Here is a 21895-nt window from a genome sequence, read left to right as displayed (position 1 = left end):
TGTTAAATTGTCGACAATAATAAAAGTGTTTCCTTTAAAACTTCCATGTTTTAGCTAGTAGCATCGTAGCTAATATTTAGTTAGCTTTGACGTCTACATATCTATTCACGTCAGTTTTTTTGAAGGATTAGTGAGTCACCTAAAAATGTAAATACAGTTCTATCGTTCGGTTTAATCTTGTATTTTTTTATATTTAGTATTATTTTTTATTTTTCTTAGTATAGTTTAATTTTGAAAATAAACTTGACTTCCGCAAACATATTAACGCATTTTTATAACTTTACGAAACTGGAAGCTACGGCAGCCGGGAAGGCAAAAAGAAAAGTTTAGTACGTTTACACATAAATCAGCTGGTTTTTGTGTTTTTATATTCTTTCTGGCGTTAAATATCTTCATGGCGTTTATTCTAAAGTGGATTTACACATTTTTTCTGTATTGTAAAAATGACACATTTGCTTTATAAACATTGGTCACTGAATTAATTAATTTTATTTTTTTTTAATCCTTTGGTTTTGCCTCCAAACATCCTCTGAGAGGCGACAAATGCCACCCTGCAAAACATTAGTCTATCATTTAAATAATGATATATTACATAGGCCTATTGACACACTTTCACTTAAAACAACTAACTAACAGCTGGATTAAAAAAATAATACATGAATTAACAGTATTTATACAAGTAACTGTGGCATATATCAATATAACCATCTGGTGTTGAGGAAAGATGATGAAAATTTAGGACAAAATTGTCAACCATTAATGTCATGCAGTGTCAGGAGCAAATAATATGACACCAATTGGCGTCAGTCTGTGCATGTAACACCACTTCCCCAGTGTCTCCGCTCCACCCTCCCGTACACTCAGAACAGGCCTTACCTGTTGACACAGGTAGACCTGACTGCAAACCAGAAAAAAACAGTAATAAGTGTGAGACAGTGTTGTTTTTCAGAATAAAGTGCACACAGTAGTAGGATGGATAGGTTAAATCTAAGCCTATAGGATAAAGTTTGTCACTTGCACTGTTACACGCAATATTTATTCTGTAAGTTCATCTTCATAAGTAGAGGATGCACTTCTGTGTGCGTGTGTGTTAGTTGTTGTGTTTATTACATTTGAAAATCCTAAAGGGAAGTCACTAGTTTGAGTCATCTAGACACATCCCACTTTCTCCACCCACACCAGTGTTTAACTCTACACACACCTTGTCATAAAACTACACAGGTGACTGCCGGGACAGAGGAGAAATCCGGGTCTAAATGGAGTCCACCCTCCAAAAAGGTTTGATTTTTCATTGTCTATGATTACTTTAAGTAGACTTCTTTAAGGTTACTTAGGTTTCAGTTAATAGTTTAACAGAGTGTGCATGGAAGACTATATTTTTGTTGCTTTTCTCCCTTTTAAAAGGGAGACAAAACCATGGTTGAAAGAAAAACAATAATGCATTCATTACTGTTTAATCGCAGTTATTCTGTGGCCTGTGTATTTTATTTGCATGTCTTATTACAAACACTTTGATTTCCGCTCCTGTATTGGCAAGGGGTGTGGTCCTTTGCAGAAATATAGCAGAGCCAAGTAGTGTATTCTCACTAGGTTTACAATTAAGAACATTTAAACGTGCTCTTATCTACAGGTACATCTACCTCTTTTTAATTCATCCACCACTCTATCTATGAATCTATTCAGTGTGTTTTAACCTGGCTGTCCATTTAAGGAAGTGGGAAAATAAGGAAGTGCATGATGCTGATTTTGTCAGCATCATGAGGAAAAGTCAGTCGCTGTAACAGCTGATCTTCAATAAAAATAGATATTTTCCATCAACACTAGGGTTTGTGTACCAGAGGTTTTCACTTTTGTCATACTGTACTGTAAACCTCCAGGTGGAGCAGACACTCCTGGTGTCCAGCAGCCGCCGGTGGTCCTGTCTGGTGGACTACAGCCAGTGGCTGAGGTAGCAGAACCTGCAGACCCCAGTGACGTTAAGTCAGAGTCAGACAAGGGTCAACCTGGAGTCCTCATAGGAGGAGGAGATGGACAGGTGAGTAGAAGACACAAACCTGTTCTATGAGCATGAAACTGTTATTGAAAATAAAGCTATTTATTTAAGGAAGTGTTGCTTTATTTTCCATGTGTGCTGATCTGAAACATTGTCATTTTAATTGCTGTCTACACACTTCCTATTTTCTGTTTCATTTTTTGCAGGAGCTGTACTCATTTGACAGCTCTCTGTCCTCCTCTGACAGTGAAGATGAAGGGATAGGCAAGAAGGAAAAGAAAAAGAAGCTCAAGAAGAAGAAAAAGAAGAAGGTGTGTGTCAAATGAAGCTGACAGTATCCAAACCACTCATTGAGCAACACACACAAGCTTTAACCAATACTGAGTAATTGCAAAACACTCTGAGAGTTCTCTGTTAAAATGAAAAGAAACATGTTGATAGGGTGGATTCAAAGCTACACCCTGCAGAAGTCCACTCATCAAAGTGGGGTGGCCACACTCAAACAGGAGACAGGAGTGGAATTAATGTGTTTATAATGTTGAATAATCAGTTACCTTTGTAGTAACTGTGATTGGCCCACAATGTACACGCCCATTAATGGAATGGGCGTGTGTTTTGGTTGTGTGACTGTATATTTTAGTAAAATAGTTGCTGGGTTAGTTTCCATTGTGTGTTGTCAAGTGTGCTCTGCCCTCCTCTGGCAGTCACACAGGTTTTTATAAGCGCCTATAACAAAGCACTGCTACAGCTTGTTTTGCAGTGACTCAGACATTTAAACACTCATTTATCACTTTCACTAACAAAGAAATGTGTGAATAAACCTGTTCAATGTGTGCACAAAATTAAGAAATAACTTCCGTGCCTCTCTCTACAGGATTCCAGCTCATCTTCCTCATCTTCCTCTTCTTCTTCTTCTTCTTCTTCCTCCTCCTCTTCCTCCAGCAGCTCTTCAGATAGTGACAGTGAGGTAAGTTGTTTTTGGAACAGGTGGTGCTCCTAAAGGTCAGGATTGTGTATCTGTGGAAAATAAAGCTTCCGAACAACTCCTGTCCTGCTCCAATATGTCACGCTCTAGTTTCCTCAAGCAATCTACCTTTTAATGCCACAGGGCTCATGCCTCTGAGATGTCTACATGTTAATCAGGTATCCAAGTCTCAGTCGCTCAGATTATTTCCGTCCGAGGCCTCAGATGAGCCGAACAAGCTGCAGATGCTGTTGCTTTACAATTTAGCTTTGTTCATGTAAATCCTTTTGAACTCTTTCCTGCAGCTTTGCTAATTTAGGTCCTTGGCCACAAGCATAAACAATCTGCCATAAATAGTTCATAAGGGATTTAAAGTCTCTCCTATTTGTCACTGCCTTAGGTGAGGATGTGAGATTTACAGTCTGTAAGGAATAATATTTAATGTGGAATTGTACTAATCTGACTTTACTTAGAAATCTAAAAACAGAGCATTCATTATAATCTCAGTTAAATCAGGGGATTAACACCACTCTGCCCCACAGGCCTGCAGTTCCAACAATTTGGAAATAAGTCCAAAACAAAGACTACACAAATACCTAAAGTAAATGGCAATGTTTTGCTAACTGCAAACACATAATAGCATGGTGTTTCCCTTGTTTTCTGAGGGTGTTGGTGAACTTCAGGATATTCAGGAAAAACAAGTGTCAAAAACTGAGTCAATTTAACCCATAACGACCCAGAGGTACTTATGTGGCACTTCCCAAATATTTTTTTTCTCTATATTTAACCTTTCTTAACTGAGTTATCACCATTTATTGTAATATAATCCTCTTTAGTTTGAGTTTTTTCAGTGTAAATTGTGTATTTTTCTCTATTTATTTAACTCATTATGTAGATGTTCATAAAAGCTCAAAAGTTATTACATCAGAAACAGAAACAACTGAAGAAAAAGTGACATTTTCAGTAAAAATATATCATAAACTGAACTTAAAACAAGTGTCTCCATCCACTGTCATTGATCCAGCTCCATGGGTTTTACTGGTGAATCATTGTTGTAGAAGATGACGGTGTTTCTACGTTCACTATGGAGCCTTTGAACGTCCAAATAGGTCATATCTGATGACCATGAAAAGATGGCAAACTGCATTTTACGCTAATTATTTAGATGTATTGATAGAATTAGTGGATGAACAGGTATCAAACATTTTACATCAGTAGTTGGTTTCGATCGCCAGTGGCTGTTTGGGTTTTTATGAGTTAAAGAAAGCTTTTTGTTTTTTATACACGCGTTACCGCCCACTGTTAAAAGTACAGGGTAAAACAAATTCACAAGAGTACATCGTAATGGAATGCATTTCACCTTAGGTACTAGGCGGAGGCTCTAACGTCCTGGATCTGATAGCAAGCTGTATCTGACAGGAGAGGAACACACCCACATAAAACACCAACTGTACTCACTAGAATAAGTCAGGACATGGACAGTTTTTCTAACAAAGTAAATACTTTTCTGCAGGTGTATGCATGTTTACATTTATTGTTATATGGTAGTCACACTGCATTCCTATGCATTTGGGAGAACAGCTAATCTTAACCCTTTCATGCATGAATTATGAGAACCTTAATCAAGATTTTTTTTTTTCCTGAGTGTTTTTATTCCTCTTTAGGCATGAAAAAAAACAATGTAATTGATTTTTTTTTTTTTTTTTTTTCAATGAACCTATTTTTCATGGAGTTACAAAAATGTCCACTCAGCTGAACACCATTGTGTTTAATTTTTGAAGCTCAGAAACATGCATTTACTGACATACTATGTGAATACTATGAAATATATGTATATTTTTTTTACCCTGCTGAGACCCAGCAATGCATTTTTGTCCTCTTTAGGGGACAAAAGATTGACAATTTTACTTGCTGTCCATTGCAATGAACATTCCATTAAACTAACTAACTAACTAACTAACTAACTAACTAACTAACTAAATAAATAAATAAAAATAATAATAAAAAAATGTATCTGAAAAAAAAAAACCCCAAAACAAAACAAAACAAAAAAAAACTGTTGTATTATGCGGTTTCCAATCAAGACAATTGTTTAATGGAAAAAAGCTAAAATTTAAATTTTTCTGGGTCTCAGGAGGTTAATGCTGCTAATCTGATGTTTTCTCACATTTAACATACTATAATACTAGTTATCACTCACTCAGATAATATGCAAAAAAAAAAAAAAAAATTGTTTAAAAAAGAAAAAACTTTGTTAATTACCGTCTAATAACAATTAGTAATTGATTTAGATAAAAGAACAGGAAAGTTGCAGGAATGTCAGTGTATGGGATGACGCATAAGTGTCCACTGTGTTGGTTGATATGGAACTAAAACAACAAAACCCATGAATATACAAGAGAAAACCTATAGAATAACTGTCCACTGTAGTGACCACTATGCATGAAAGGGTTAAAAATATCACACCTCCTGTCATATATTCAGTCAGTGCATGTCATTTCTCATATATTAGTTTTGGCTGTATGATCACAGTGGGTGTGGAGACTCTTTATCTAACAAGAGCTAAGTCAGAAAAGTCTTAAAAAATAATTTGTAGCCGACACCCAGCCCTAATCTGATCACTGATCTGTAGTCATACATTGTAAGCAAATATTACATTTCTTGTCAAACATGTGTCACTAAACAGGAAACATACAGTATGACAATACAGTGGAAAGCATGATGTAAAAAAAAACATAATACAGTCCTGTAAAATGTAATGTTTCTTTGCAGGATGACAAGAAAAAGAAGAAGAAGAAAAAGGAAAAGAAGAAAAAAGATGGGGTGAAAGAGCACATCTGGGACCATGTTGTTATATCCCAGGCTGGTGAGTGAAAGAGCATTTCCTTTTGGCACTTAGAAATGTTTTATGTTTTCAGATGGCTGCTGTAATTAAGTCTCATGAGGTCAGTGCAGTTTGAGGATCTGGGCATCCTCACGCACAAAAATTACACTTTATATTTTCATTTGTGTTGTGTGTTTTTCAAAGGTTTTTATTTGTAATGCTGAAATATCTATGTTCAAGATATTAAATATGTCACAATTAGCAGTGGTATTTAACCCTTTCATGCGTGAATTATGAGAACATTAATCAAGATTTTTTTCTTTATTCCTCTTTAGGCATTAAAAAAATAATGAGATTATTATTATTATTATATTTTTTTTTAATGAAGCTATTTTTCATGGAGTTGCAAAAATGTGCACCAAGCTGGACACCATGTGTTTAATTTTTGAAGCAAAGAAACATGTATTTACTGATATACTGTGTGAAAACTATTAAATAAAAACATTAAATGCGGCTAATTTAATGTTTTCTCACATTTTAACATATACTACAAACAAAAAGTTATGGATATTTTTAATTTTTGGGCTATTTTTTTCAGTTGGGATTCTTGCACATCACTTTTTACTTTTTTGTGTGTGAATTGAAACACATTTTTTTAATGACCAAACAGTTTTATTTGCAAATGGCAAAAATTACAAAAAAAAAAAAAATATATCCTTGACTTTTTGTTTGTAGTGTACTCCTAATACTAGTCATTACTCACTTCATGGACGTAATATTCCACAAAAAAAAAAAAAACAACTTTTGTTGTTACAGTCTAATAATAATAACAAGGAATTGTTTTATTCTCGAACATGTTAGATCGGGTTTATCAAGAACAGCAAAGTTACAGTAATGTTTTCAATTGCAGTGAATGGGATGGTGCATGAGCGTCCACTGTGTTGGCTGATATGAAACTAAAACAACAAAATCCATGAATATACAAGAGAACAGCTGGAGAATAACTGCCCACTGTAGTGACCACTATGTATGAAAGGGTTAATCTGGTGTTATAGAGATGTGTGTATGTGTGTGTGTGTATGTTTTCAGGTCCTGATGGGCAAGTTGAACTGCAGTCTGCAGAGGGTTTAAAGATGGACCAGGTGAGACAAGAAGTGAATGTCGTTCCCTTTTATGACACTGTTGAGCTTGTTGTTACACATATATTACACATACTTTATGTTTTTTTCAGGATTTCACCTCATCTGATGATGAGGTTGTGGAGAAAAAAAAGAAGAAGAAAGACAAGAAGAAGAAGGACAAGAAAAAGAAAAAGGACAAGAAGAAGGACAAGAAGAAGAAAAAGGTATGTTTGCCAAATTATTGTGTTGTTGTAATAGAGCAGTACTCATCATTCTGTTGTATATGTACTGAAAACACTATATGATTAGCATATCAATCACACTTTGAAGTTAGTAAACATGTTTCTCTCTGCAGGATTCCTCCTCTTCATCCTCATCTGACAGCTCATCCTCAGACAGCGAGGATGAAAAGAAGAAAAAGAAGAAAAAAAAGAAGAAGAAGGTACGACTTCAAACGATAAATTCTGTTGAATTAATGTCATGCTTTTACAACATTTTGGGCGTTTGAAATTGTATTTCTTACCTTTCAAAAAAAAGGTCCATATGGTTAATTGTCTTGTTTCTTCTTTTACAGGACTCCAGCTCCTCTTCCTCCGATAGTTCCTCATCATCCTCCTCTGATAGTGATGATGACAAGAAGAAAAAGAAGAAAAAGGACAAGAAGAAGAAGAAAAAGAAAGACAAGAAAAAGGTAAGAGGAAATTTTGGTGTTTGTTTTAAGCTAATTGTTTTTGTGCAGATGCTGCTGTTACACATCAATAGTCAACTGACACTGACAAATGTCTGGTAATTTAGGAATTACCTAATCATTTTGTGATTACACTTAAAGTCCTTAATATATTGTTGTTAATGTCATCATTTTTAATGTATGACGTGCTGCAGAAATGTCACCAGTAAATGCTGAATGTTACAGCAATTGTAATGATTCAATAATTCATTACATGTTTGTAATTCACACAGGATTCTAGCTCCTCGTCTTCATCATCATCATCATCATCATCATCATCATCATCATCATCTGACAGTGATAAAGACAAGAAGAAAAAGAAGAAGAAAGACAAGAAAAAGAAGAAGAAGGATGATAAGAAGAAGGTACTGCCCCTTTGTTTTCTAAGTCGGAAGCATCTAGATTACGTAGGAGGTGAATTTTTTTAGGTCAGGTGGGACGCTGCTCATCAGCTGAACCCTGCAGGGAATTCCACTTGTTGAAGGAATGCTGAGTCAGGTCATAGTTTTGCATTTTTACGCTGTACAACAATTATGAGCCCTATCTTTGAAAGGCAGAAACGTTCCATTATTTGATTCATGTGATTCTTTGTAATAAAGATCCAGATTCCTCCACAGTGAACTTGTCTTTAGAAAAGCTGTACTTAAACACTTAAACAGTTGTGGTTTCTGTGCTTGTCAGGGCCTGTAAAATATGAAAAGATTCTTAGTACTTACTGCTTTGGAGTAACACCTTGTTTGACATGGTTTATGGCGTATATGCAGAGGATTCTACAAATAAGACATTAAACAATTAACGCAGCCTGTGAATGTTTTGCCCACAAATGTTTGTTGTAAGAGTGTAATTTACTTGATGTGTGACAGGATGAGGAGCAGAATGAGCCCAGCAGTGCCACCCCTCTTTCAGCAGCTGGTGAGTCTGGCCTGTTATTTGTGTCTAAAAGAGACAGGAGAACTAAAGGCAATGACAACAACATGAATATATTGTATGCAACTCAACCTGTTTATGGAGTTAACATTATAATACTGCTCTTAACGCCTTTTCTATAGAAGGTGAGACAGCAGGGCCTAGTGTTGATGCAGACAAACAGAAGGATGAAGTTACTGACAAGGTAAAATGCATAAATAATAGATTCTTTATGTGCCATTTACTGTACATACGCACAGAAACTCTATAACCTATATCAATAGCAATATCTGTCGAATGTTTACAGTCTTCCGTATTATTTTATCCTTTCACTCTATTTATCCTACAATCATTATTTTCTCATTTCATTTGCACTACTTAATTCTCTCTCTCTATATATATATATATTTTACAAACATTCCTAGTTGTACTTCTATTTTTTTTTTTTTTTTCTAATGTAAATAAGTGTGCCTTCTCACTGTCATTTCTTATGCCTTGTGATTTCTTGCACTAAACTGGAGAGCTCTACCTCAATTTCGTTATACTTGTACGATGACAATAAAGAGATTCTGATTCTGAGAAAACTGGTTATTTATAGTTTCTATAATTGTTTTCCCTAGGTCACAGAGGTGCTTCAAGCAAAAGACAAAGCCAAAGTGGCCTCTGCTGGTATGTTGCCTACGATTAGTAATAAGAGGCAGTAAAAAAAAAAGTGATTTTTTTTTTATTTGCTGTGATTCCTTTTGTCCAACAGGGGGTGCACAGGCATTCCCTGATGGCACTGAGGAGGGCAACCTGAGTGATGATGAGGGAGATGGAGAGGAGGAGAAGGAGAAGAAGAAGAAGTTGAAGAAGAAGAAGAAGAAAAAGGTAAATGCAGCAGGTTTGAGTCTCTCCTCCTATAAAGTGACTCTATGCATGAGGTGTTCTTATGGGTACTGCTGTTATAAAATTGCACAGTCATCACTGTAGAGTTGGAGATAAATGTTTTGGCACTGGCCCATTTTTTGTAATCTTTGCTGCTTGATGTGTTTATGAGATACATTGAAGAACAATTATGAGTATTTTATGAGTTTCAGAGACTTTTATTGTCAAATAAATCACATTTTGTGCAGAATGTCCATTTGTGTCACTGAAAACTTCAGACCACATCCATTTACCAACGCAGGAGTCAGAGCGCTGTATGGCATTTTTACAGACTTTTGTGTTTCTATATGTCTTGAAAGGATTCGGATTCATCTTCAGACAGTGATGATGACAAAAAGGACAAGAAGAAGAAAAGAAGAAGGACAAGGTAAACCAAGAGCACAAATATGTGTCTGCTGATGTAGGGGATGTAGGATGTACAAACACAATCTACAGAACGTTGACCTTTTTGTGTTTAATATAGAGAGTCATAAATGAGATACAGCAGCACATAATTTTAGACCAGCGTTTTTTAACCTTGGGGTCAGGACCTCATGTTGGGCCACCTGGAATTCAAATGGGGTCACCTAAAATTTCTAGTAATTGATAAAAATAAAAATTACTAATATAAAATATTTTTTTAATCATTCAATGACATGACAAATTGTGAAGCTGAAACTGAAGAACTGTGGTACTGTTTACCTTTCAAATGTTCATTGTGGTTGGTTTCGAATGTTGCAGCTCTTTCATAATTCATAGTTTGAGTTATTGTTTGTTCAGTATTAATTGTCAGCCTTGTAAATACAAGCATGACTGATGTACATATCCTGACCAATGAAAATAAAATTCTCACTTTGTGCAGTAATCTACACCTGGCTTTTCTGCCTCTGTCCATAATAATATACATTATATAGACTAAATGTTGTCTAAAATTAATGTTTATTTTCAACATAGTATAGCAAACTATTACCTGATCAAAAACAAATTAATTTTAGCAAAAAAATGTTTCTGTTTTGAATGTCTGGGGTCGTAAGAAATTTGTGATGTTAAAATGGGGTCATGAGCCAAAAAAGAATGGGAACCACTGCTTTAGAGTATCTAATGTATGAGTCATGTTCAGATATTAATGCATGAGTTTGTGTTTGAATTGATATTTAGGATTCTTCCAGCTCCTCTTCATCCTCGGACAGCTCCTCTTCGGACAGCGAAGATGAGAAGAAGAAAAAGAAGAAGAAGAAAAAGAAGAAGAAGAAGAAGAAGAAGAAGAAGAAGAAGAAGAAGAAGGAGGTATTCATTGTCACAACACTATTTTTTTATATTTTGGTCTTTTTCAGTGGCTCATACCTTTTCTATCTCGTTTTGCAGGAGTCCGGATCTTCCTCTTCTTCCTCCTCGTCTTCTGACAGTGAGGACGACAAGAAGAAAAAGAAAAAGAAGAAGAAGAAGAAGAAAAAGAAGGTAAGCCTTTGTTTATATGGTTTGTCATTGTGGAATAATCCCTTTTTTTTTTTTCTTTTATGATTTTGTCACATTAGTACCCCACAAGTTATAACAGCTGTAAAACGATGTGTTAATAAATCAGTTCATAATGTGAAAACTATGGTGAAAATGAAAATGGCAGAGTTCAGAAGATCACAACTTGTCTGACTTTGCCATTGGTTTCTGAGAATGATTGATTGACTGATTTCTTTTTGCAGAAGTCTGATGATAGTTCTTCATCTTCTGATAGTGATGATGACAAGGTAAACTTATATTAAAATGCACAAAATGTATTACAGAGATTCGTTAATTGAGAAGAAATGAACTGTTCTTTTATTTTACCATCAGAAAAAAGATAAAAAGAAGAAGAAGAAGGACAAGAAGAAGAAGAAAAAGAAGGTGAGGAAAAGCTTTATGTGAAATTAGAGATAATGAACAGAGTTTCGAGAAATGTATGTTCGGATGTACAACATTTAGAACTCCATGTGCAAAATGTGACGCATGAACCAAATCTTTTCTCTTCAGGATTCTTCCTCTGACTCCTCCAGTGATTCTTCTAGTGATGATGAGAAGAAAAAGAAGAAGAAGAAAAAGGACAAAAAGAAGAAGAAGAATGTGAGGAAAAAGCTTTGTGTTACATCAGACATTTACAGTTGATAATAAACAGAGTTTTGAGAGCAACCTAGTCTCATATCAAAATGTGAAAAATCTTTGCAACAACGAGCACGTGAGTTATTATGTACATTCACTGAATATTATGAGAATAAAATATATATTTCTCACTAGAAATGTAACCAAAGTGCATTTTTACGCAGGAACTAACTCAAAATATAGATTTTTTTCAGTAAAAATGAGAAAAATGTCCAGCATGTTTTTTATTTTTTTGCACGGCCTGAATCTTGAAAGTCACGTGACTCGGACGCAGGCCACTGGGAAAAAAAAGAATTAAAAAAAGGTGAACATTTTACAGTTTTCAGGCCCTAATTTGAGACTGATATGCTTTGTACTGTGGACAAACGTAGCTATTTCACATTTTGATATGAGACTTTATTGTTGAGAAATATATGTCCTAATCATTGACAAAAATGTTCATTAATTTTAGAGCATCATTTGCAAATTGTCACACTTAAACCAAACCTTTTCTTGTTTAGGATTCTTCTTCTGATTCATCCACCGATTCTTCTAGTGATGATGACAAGAAGAAAAAGAAGAAAAAGAAGGACAAGAAGAAGAAAAAGGACAAAAAGAAGAAGAAGGTGAGAAAAGGCTTTGTTTTACATCTTGGGTTATGTTTTGATAGAGATCTTGAGAATTTTATGCCTGATCATTAACAAAAATATTAAAAAACTTCAATTTACATACAAGATTTCAAATAAGACCAAACCATTTCTCTCCAGGATTCCTCCTCTGATTCTTCCAGTGATTCTTCTAGTGATGATGATAAGAAGAAGAAGAAAAAGAAAAAGGACAAAGATAAGAAGAAAAAGAAGGTTAGGAAAATCTTCAGTTTATATTTAAGGGTTGGATCATCAAGTTTAAATTTGAAGATCAGATCATTGACAAATATCTTTAAAAATATTCACAACTTCAGCAATTTCACATTAAAAAACCCCATTTCTTTCCAGGATTTGTCTTCTTCATCTTCTTCCTCCAGTGATTCTTCTAGTGATGATGATAAGAAGAAGAAAAAGGACAAAGATAAGAAGAAGAAAAAGAAGGTAAGGAAAAGCTTCATCTTATATTTAAGGGTTGGATCATCAAGTTTAAATTTGAAGATCAGATCATTGACAAATATCTTTAAAAATATTCACAACTTCAGCAATTTCACATTAAAACACCCCATTTCTTTCCAGGATTCATCTTCTTCATCTTCTTCCTCCAGCGATTCTTCTAGTGATGATGATAAGAAGAAAAAGAAGAAGAAAAAGGACAAGAAGAAAAAGAAGAAGGTTAGGAAAAGCTTCATCTTACATCTAAGGATCAGACTTGATGCTTAAAGTTTAATTTGAACATCTGATCATTGACAAATATCTTTAAAAATCTTCTCAACCTCAGCAATTTATGGGTAAAATTTCACATTAAAAACCTTAATTTCTTTCCAGGATTCATGTTCTTCATCTTCATCTTCATCCTCCAGTGATTCTTCTAGTGATGATGATAAGAAGAAAAAGAAGAAGAAGGACAAGAAGAAGAAGAAAAAGAAGGATAAGAAAAAGGTAGAAAAATAGATGGTTATGTACTCCTTCATTATTATATTATCATGTGTGTCTCTTATTTATGTGTATTAATATAATGATTTACCAGGAAATACACATTGACAGAAATGGATTTACTGTGTTTATATTCATCAAGGACTCAGATTCTTCTAGCAGTGATAGTGAAAAAAAGAAGAAAAAGAAGAAGAAAGATAAGAAGAAGAAAAAGAAAAAGGACAAGAAGAAGGCAAGCAACTGACGAAGAATATTATATTTGATGTGTATTTATTTAGTCTTAAAAAACACTTAGGATGAACGTTGTTTTTCCTGAAGCAGGACTCAAGCTCCAGTTCATCGAGTTCCTCTGATAGTTCCAGTGACAGTGACAAGGAAAACAAGAAAGACAAGAAAAAGAAACAGGTAAATAAGTCAGAAAATAAATTTCATTAGACTCCTAAGTTGAAGAGATATTGTTGTATCTGACTGATTTATTGTTTGTTCTTTAGAGTCCAAGCCTATCTGGAAGTGAAACTGACAAGAAGCAGTCTGTAAGTTTGACCTTATTAACCCATAAAGACCCAAAACGTCTACTGTTGAACAAAATCGTTTAATATGTGCTGATCCACTAATCCACAGGTGTCAAATATGCGGCCTAGGGGCCAAATGTAGCCCGCCAAAGGGTCCAATCCGGTCCAAGGGATGAATTTGTGAAATGCAAAAATTACACTGAAGATATTAACAATCAGTGGTGTCAAAATAATTTTAATTCAGATTCCACATACAGACACATACAGTCCAATTAGATTTCAAGTGGGTCAGACCAGTAAAATATTATCATAATAACTTATAAATAATGACAACCCCAAATTTTCGCTTTATTTTTTTGGTGTAAAAAAGTAAAATTACATGAAAATGTTTACATTATCAAACTATACTTTTACAAAAAATGTGAATGACCTGAACAAATATGAACAAACAGAAATGTCTGAAGAAAAGTAAATGCAATTTTACCAATATTCTGCCTGTTACTAAATCTTTTGTGTGATTGTAATGCACATATGTAAACGATAAACTGATGAACCGAGGCAGAATATTGCTAAAATTGCACTTGTTTTTCTTAAGATAATTCAAGTTGTTCATGTTATTCAGATTTTTAAGGAAACTTTGTAGATGTATACCTGATCATGATATAATTTTACTTTTTTCACAGTTATCATTTTACTGGTCCGGCCCACTGGAGATCAAATTGGGCTGAATGTGGCCCCTGAACTAAAATGAGTTTGACACTCCTGCACTAATCCTATCAATACATGCAAATAATTAGTGTAAAATACAGTTTGTCATCTTTTCATGGTCATCAGATACGACCCATTTGGACGTTGAGAGGCTCCATAGTGAACGTAGAAACACCGTCATCTTCTACAACATTGATTCACCAGTAAAACCCATAGAGTTTGATAACCGACAGTGGATGGAAACACTTCATTTATGTTCAGTTATTGATATATTTGTTGAAAAAGTCACTTTTTCTTTAGTTTTCTCTGTTTCTGAAATAATAATGCACAACTTTAATCTGAGTTTTTATAAACATCTACATCAGGGGTGGCCAACCCTGGTCCTGGAGAGCAACTATCCTGCATGTTTCAGATGCATCCCTCTTCCAACACACCTGATTCAAATTATAACCCTGTCATCACGCTCTGCAGAAGCCTGATAATGACTGTCAGGTGTGCTGGAAGAGGGAAACATCTAAAATTTGCAGGATAGTGGCTCTCCAGGACCAGGGTTAGCCACCCCTGATCTACATGATCAATGAATTAACCCTTTCATGCACACTGGTCACTACAGTGGACAGCTGTTCAAAACTGTTCTCTAGTATATTCATGGATTTTGTTGTTTTACTTCAATATCAGCCAACACAGTGGACGCTTATGCATCATCCCATACACTGCAATTCATACCATTACTGTAACTTTGCATGTCTAGATAAACCTGATCTGCAGTAAGATGTCTGAGAGTAAAAAAACTGCTAATTGTTATTAGACTGTAATTAACAGGGTTTTTTTTGGTTTTTTTTGCATATTATCTCCATGGAGGTATGTTAAAATGTGAGAAAACATCAGATTAGCAACATTAAAAATGTTTTTATTTCATAGTTTTCACACAGTGTATCAGTAAATGCATGTTTCTTTGGTTCTAAAACTAAATGCATGGTGTCCAGCTGAGTGGATATTTTTGTAACTCCATAAAAATAGGCTAACAAAAATCAATAGAATTATTATTTTTATGCCTAAAGAGGGATAAAAACACTCAGGAAAAAAAATCGTGATTAAGGTTCTCATAATTCATGCATGAAAGGGTTAAATCTAGGAAAGTACATGATTTTCACTGAAAAAAATGCAAAATACAGAGGATAATATTAATCCATAGAAACCCAAACAGCCACTGGTGACACAACCCATCTACAGATCTAAAATGTTTAGTAACTTCTAAACCACTAAACCAATCAACACATGTAAATAATTGGTGTAAAATACAGTTATTCATCTTTTCATGGTCATCAGATATGACCCATTTGGACGTCCAGAGGCTCCATGGTGAACGTGGAAACAATGTCATCTTCTACAACATTGGTTCACCAGTAAAACCCATGGAGTTTGACCAATGACTGTAGATGGATACACTTGTTTTTGCATTCAGTTAGCAATATCTTTGCTGAAAAAGTCACTTTTTCTTAATTTTTCTCTTCTTTCATATAATTAACTTGGAATTTACTGTGAGTTTTCATGAACATCCACATGATCTGTGAATTATATATGGGAAAATACATGATTCACACCAAAAAATACAAAATACATTATGAAAAAAAGGTGATAAATCAGTCAGAGAAAAATTCATTTTGGAACTGCCACAAAAGTAGCACTGGGTCTTTATGGGTTAAAGACATATAATCTGTCTCAAATTGCTTTTAAGTGGTTCATTTCATCCCACAGAACTGAAAAAAAGAAAAAAAAAAACTTTGGTAATTTGAATCATTTATTGTTTCCTTTACGTGGTTTCATATTAAATTCAAGACATTTCATTTCAGGAAAGCTCCGAGGCTATGAAAAGTCAGGAGCCAAAAACGGAGGCTTCAGGCTCAGGTAGTGGGGAATCTTCACTGTCCAGCGGCAGCAGTTCAAGACCTGGTGGTACTTCTTTTGTCTCCTTCACGACTCTACCCTCTAAACCGGTCGTGAAGCTGGATCCGCTGAATCCTACATCTGTCTCAAAGCCCCCTCTGTCCCCTACCACACAGAGTCCTGGCGAGAGGGCCCCCATTCGTAGACCTCTGAGCCCCATGGAGACCCTGATAGGCAGTCCTAGGAGGTATGGAGACACTGGGAGTCGATCCACTACCCATCTGTCCTCCAGTGATTTACTCAGAGGACCCAAGCCTTACCAATGAGAGGTCACAGATGTTGGAAATGTCATGGATGAAAAAAATACTGCTGAAAAAAAAAAGTTTTTGCCAGAAAGATATGATCATTCATCATGCAAAATAAAGGCTTTGGGTGTATTTTTTTTTTTTTTAATTTTTATCATGGATTACAAGCAAAATCATGGTATTTTATATGATAAAAATAAAAGCTCTGTTGTGGAGGCAATGAAAGTTGATGACACTGAAAAAATGGGGAAAAATAAAACTGATAATAATGATTTTGATTGATGTCTTCCTTAATTCAGCCTGAAATTATTTGGAATGAAATGGTTTACAAGTCGCACCATGATATCAGCTTATTCAAAGTAATACTCTTTCTCTCTCTCTCTCTCTCTCTCTCTCTCTCTCTCTCTCTCTCTCTCTCTCTCTCTCACACACACACACACACACACACACACACACGGTTTCCATATAAAACATACTAAGTGAAAACATGAAACCTAATAAACTGAAAAAATCTCAATTATTGTTCCAGTTTATATTAGTTTATATCAGATCTTCACAAGAAGTACTGTATTTGATACAAGTTATACTAACATGTTTTATAGGTAGCATACAGTATAAGACAACTTGTTATCTAATCATGTATAATGTACATTACATTTCCATATGGGTGCATGCAAAAATAGAATTACATCATTACCAACATCATCAGATGTCAGTGGAGTAAATATATTACAGTATCACATGTTTACTTTGAATCAGTTCCATCTCAAATAAACATCACTATTGCACTCCTACATGTAAAACCATAATCACCTCTGAGGACAATTAATGAAAAATCTATCTGCCCTTAAGTGCAATTTTTTTTGGTATGTAAATAAAGGTAAAAATGTAAAATAAGCCTTAAGTGATTTTTTGCTTAAAAAAGCAACAACAACAACAACAACAACAACAACAATAATAATAATAATAATAATAATAATAATAATAATAATAATAATAATAATAATAATAATAATAATAAGGAGAAGAAGAACAAGAACAACAACAACAACAAGAGCAAGATGATGATGATCATCATAACATCAAGAGAGAAATTCCTAGAAAGTGTTTCTTAAGTAGCATCCATGTGCACAATGTTATATTCTGGTGTGTAAATGGAGGTGAAAATGACCCTTAACAGAACTTTTGCTAAAATAATAATAATAATAATATTAATGATAATACTAGAAGAAGAAGGAAAAGAGAAAGAAGAAGAAAAATAATAAACATATAGATATATTTACAGCATCACTTGTTTACTTTAACCTCCTAAAACCCAGGAAATGTCAGCAAAGTACTAGCTTTTTTTCTTTCTTTTTTTAATAAATAAGTGCCTATATTGGAAACATCACAATGCAACAGTTTTTTCAGATGCAGTTTTTTTTATTTTTTTAAAAAAATTTTTTATGGAATGTCCTTTGTGGTGGACAGTTTTCTTTTCTTTTCTTTTTTTTTGGTATAAAGTTGTGAAACTCTTGTCTACAAATGTGGACAGAAAACCCATAGCTGGGTCTTAGGAGGTTAAATCAATTCCATCTCAAATCAATTTATGCATGACATTTGTAATGAGTAGATTTTAAGTTTCGACGCTGCTTCACGATATTTAAACTTACTTAATGACCCTGAATGCACCTCAGCCAAGCCTTTGCTTGGGGGCGTGGTTTAAGAGGCTCATGTGTTCTAGGTGTGGTTCGTTCAGGTTTCCTGTGTAAAAGAGCTGCTTTCACTCACCACCTGTGGATTAGTTGTTTGGAAAACCACCAACATCAAGAGCAACGATGGATTTCGACCTTAACGCAGGTGAGTTCATATTTACAACAGGTAGAACTGTTTTAAACCACACATAGCTGGTGTACGTTCTGTGTATGTACAGTAGAATAAAAAGAAGCAGGCTATTCTGTAATGTTTTCTATATTATTATTACTATGAACTTTGAACTTTTCTCTGTGATGCAGCGGTTGAACCCGAGATGAAGAAGGAGGACGCTCAGAAGGATGAATTTTCTTGGCCCTTTGGCAAAAAGAAAAAGGTAAATACTTCCTGCATGTGTGAACACTAACATACACCACATACTACAGGGCTGTCAAACTCATTTTCTTCCAGGGGCCACATTCAACCCACTTTAATCTGAAGTGGTACAATAATAGCATGAGAACTTATAAATAATGACAACTCCCAGTTTTTCTCTTCATTTTAATGCAATAAATAAACATTAAATTATGAAAATATTCACATTTACAAATTTTTCACCAAAAAGATGTGAATAACCAGAAAAATGTAATTTCTTAAGAAAAATAAGATAAATTTTAACAGTATTATGCTTCAACTTACCACTTGTACATGTGCATTACACACAATGTTACACAAATATAATATTTAATTTTGAAGTTTGGAATGCGTAACTAAACTAAGAATGTCTACAATATTATGTGTCAACTTACAAATTGGATCTACAAACCCACAAAATATTTAACAACAGACAGAATATTATTAAAATTGGAATTAATTTTCAGGTTGTTCACATTTTATTGTGAGGGTTATTAGACTATTATCTTACTTATAATCACATTGGGCTAAAACCAGTTCAACACCCTAGACTATTAATATCCTCAGTGTCATTTTTGTGCTACATAAAATCATGCTGCAGGCCGGATTGGAACCTTTGGAAGGCCGGTTTTGGCCCACAGGCCGCATGTTTGACACCAGTGACATACTACAACACAATACCACAGCTCTTTTTTTCTGTTTGTGATTAAGAAAAACCCTGATTCTGAGTGACTTTTGACGCTTTAGGATGGCTGCGATGGAAAATCTGGAAAGGATTGTAAGGATAAAAAATCAGACTGCAAGGACAAGAGCAAAGATGGCTGTAAGGACAAGAGCAAAGATGGCCACAAGAAGAAGAAGAAGGATAAGGATGAGACGAAGGATAAGAAGCATAAAGATAAGAAAGATGGAGGAACGTCATCATCTTCATCCTCATCATCCTCATCTTCCAGTGATGAGGTAAACCCACTGTCACAGATTAAAATAAAGACGTCATTTTTTTTTTTTTTTTTAATTCAAGTTCTTATTTGGTTTACAATGGAAAATTTACATATTTTATAGACTGATAGTTTTGTTTTTTATAAAACAAGACAAAAAACAAACCAAAAAACAAACAAAGAAAACAACTGAGTGGCAATTGAACAATGGGCGTCAAGTATGTTCTTAAAGTTTGTCCACGGTCTCCAGCATTCCTTGAATTTGCCACGGTCGAGTCTTAGTGTAAAGGTGAGTTCTTCCATTTGAGCAATTTCTTTAACAAGGTCCTTTCATTCGTCCAGTGAGGATGTTTTGTCTGTCAACCATTTCCTAGTCATCACTTTTTTGCTGGTAATCAACATGATATTCCACAAATATGTTTTACAAAATCCTTTTGTACAACCTGGTCGTTTACCTAAGAACATGTTCTCAAAATTTAAAGACGTTTTTATTTTCATAACTTTGTCAATACTATTCCTGATTTTTTTTTTTTTTTTCCCAAAAAGGGAGATAATTTGGGACAGCTCCAAAAAAATATGATGGTGATGAGCTTTTTTCATCCCACACGGTCTCCAGCATGATGTATCTACATTTGAACCTTTTTGTGCAGGTGTTCTAAAAAAGCGAATCACATTTTTCCATGCAAATTCTCTCCAATTAAGTGAAGATGTACTTTTCCATATATTTTCTTGTATTTTAGTCCATTCTTCCATAGTCAATTCAAAATTACCCTCCTTTTCCCACTTCTCTTTGATATAAACCGTACTTTCAGCCCTAATGTTTTGTTACTCTAAAGACATCAATTTAACATTTTGTAAAGTCTCCATAGTGTGTCCCAGTGTTTTACGCCTCACTCATCGATCACTAACACCTTTTATTTATCTGCAAGTTTAGTTTGTTTGTCCAGTTTCCAGTTTTCCCACGTTCCGCTCTCACTCGATCAAACACCACAATGCAATAAATGCAGCCCAACAGGTAACACACCTGTCACGCCTGGTTTCAAAGGTTGACAGCTCAATCATTTGCACGTTGTTGTGTGTGGAACATCCATAACAGGTCTTACAGGGAGTGTCAGTTTTAATCAGATTGGACACGCCTTACATTGGACTGTGTTCTGTTGTCATTTTTTGTGTGTATTCCTGCAGATCTACAGACTCATCTGAACTTTAATCATCAGGCTACATTCTGTTTTTTTGTTTTTTTACAGCTCTATTCTTGGAAAAATTGCACAACACATTGGTCACATTTATAGGAATATTCAAACTCCCATGCAAATGACTAAAAAAAAAAGGCAGTTTTGGGAGAGAAGAGATAAAAAAAAACCAAAACAAAAAAAAAATGTGTTGTCTGATCACGTCCTTGTAAATGAACATACCATTCCATGACCTGTCTTGGCTTGACTAAACTTCACAACACCTCTGCTCCAAAATAGAATGTCATTTTGGTTCCTTATGCTGCCGCCAGACCTATTCATACATTAAAGATAGAAGCTGTGGCACTTAAAATGTTCTTTAATAAATCATACATTCTTTCTGCAGTAACAGCACTGTCCTCTTTGTCATTTCAGGACTGATTCCTCCTGGGGGACTGGTGTGCTCATCTAGTTTCCTGATCCTGTCTGCATTGGGTTTGTGCTTCAGTGTGCAGTAGTGCCAATGATTCTCCTTGTCCTTACGCTGGTGTTATAAAAACATTGTGATATATTCCAAGAATTAAATGCTCTGACATCAACACACTCCTGTAAGCTTCTTGTGTGTCCCTTTTGCCTCCTGTCATCAAGTTAAACATATTTTCTTCACCACAAGATGGCACCATCTTCTATTGTTGTTGTTTTTTTTTTTTTTTTTTTTTTTTTTAAATTCAAGTCCAAATATTATTCTGAACTAGTTTAAGCACTGCCAGTGAGGTTAAGTTTTCACTGCTGTCTGGAGATTTATCCATGAACTACTTCACCCAGGGGTTTATAATCATTGATCCTGCTTGCTTAAAAATTCTCCTCAGATAAAAAATGAAATTAGTGCAGTTGAGTCACCTTTTCCAAAATGTTTAACAGAAAAGTTTCAATGTTTGGAGTAAAAATGACTGAAAAGACCATTAGCCGTTTATCTGGCATCAATATTCAAGTTTTGGTGAACTCTTGTGCTGAACTGAACTGTCAGGAGAAGGAGAACATTTAGCATTGAGGATATCCTTCAGGTCTTCTGAATTTTTTATGAAAGTGCAGAAAAAGAAAAATGGAGCAGTTTCAGGGTGGAATCAGTAATAAATCAAGCATGCATTTTTTTGGCTG

General features: G+C 34.8%; 2 protein-coding genes across 2 annotated transcripts; both read left to right on the top strand.

The window, feature by feature from the left end:
* The first annotated feature begins 1183 nt into the window (after positions 1-1183).
* LOC115430999 (suppressor protein SRP40-like) lies at positions 1184-16812 on the top strand. Its single transcript, XM_030151223.1, has 18 exons — positions 1184-1278; positions 1878-2035; positions 2200-2304; positions 2868-2960; positions 5730-5823; positions 6871-6923; positions 7013-7126; positions 7258-7344; positions 7477-7572; positions 12072-12176; positions 12318-12410; positions 12546-12638; positions 12774-12869; positions 13023-13136; positions 13273-13362; positions 13452-13535; positions 13622-13663; positions 16204-16812. The coding sequence occupies exons 1-18, from the start codon at positions 1257-1259 to the stop codon at positions 16561-16563; spliced, it is 1899 nt and encodes a 632-aa protein (XP_030007083.1). The 5' UTR covers positions 1184-1256; the 3' UTR covers positions 16564-16812.
* Positions 16813-18267: 1455 nt separating this feature from the next.
* LOC115431917 (dehydrin HIRD11-like) lies at positions 18268-21295 on the top strand. The gene is made up of 4 exons (XM_030152635.1): positions 18268-18381; positions 18537-18610; positions 19375-19587; positions 21173-21295. Exons 1-4 carry the CDS (start codon positions 18360-18362, stop codon positions 21176-21178), a joined length of 315 nt encoding a protein of 104 aa, XP_030008495.1. The 5' UTR covers positions 18268-18359; the 3' UTR covers positions 21179-21295.
* The last annotated feature ends 600 nt before the right edge of the window (positions 21296-21895 follow it).

This window comes from Sphaeramia orbicularis, chromosome 13 (assembly GCF_902148855.1).
Source record: "Sphaeramia orbicularis chromosome 13, fSphaOr1.1, whole genome shotgun sequence".
Taxonomy (NCBI): domain Eukaryota; kingdom Metazoa; phylum Chordata; class Actinopteri; order Kurtiformes; family Apogonidae; genus Sphaeramia; species Sphaeramia orbicularis.
Note: the sequence above shows the minus strand (reverse complement) of the source record. Positions and strands in the feature narration are given on the sequence as shown.

What these genes read in the sequence shown, in the direction of transcription:
- LOC115431917 (XM_030152635.1), top strand. Translation starts at nt 18,360, where the DNA reads ATGGATTTCGACCTTAACGCAG. An exon ending in GGATTTCGACCTTAACGCAG is followed by an intron (nt 18,382 to 18,536) that starts GTGAGTTCATAT and finishes TCTGTGATGCAG; the next exon opens with CGGTTGAACCCGAGATGAAG. An exon ending in CCTTTGGCAAAAAGAAAAAG is followed by an intron (nt 18,611 to 19,374) that starts GTAAATACTTCC and finishes TTGACGCTTTAG; the next exon opens with GATGGCTGCGATGGAAAATC.
- LOC115430999 (XM_030151223.1), top strand. Translation starts at nt 1,257, where the DNA reads ATGGAGTCCACCCTCCAAAAAG. An exon ending in AAAAGGACAAGAAGAAGAAG is followed by an intron (nt 7,573 to 12,071) that starts AAAAAGAAAGAC and finishes TTTCTTGTTTAG; the next exon opens with GATTCTTCTTCTGATTCATC. An exon ending in AAAAGAAGGATAAGAAAAAG is followed by an intron (nt 13,137 to 13,272) that starts GTAGAAAAATAG and finishes ATATTCATCAAG; the next exon opens with GACTCAGATTCTTCTAGCAG.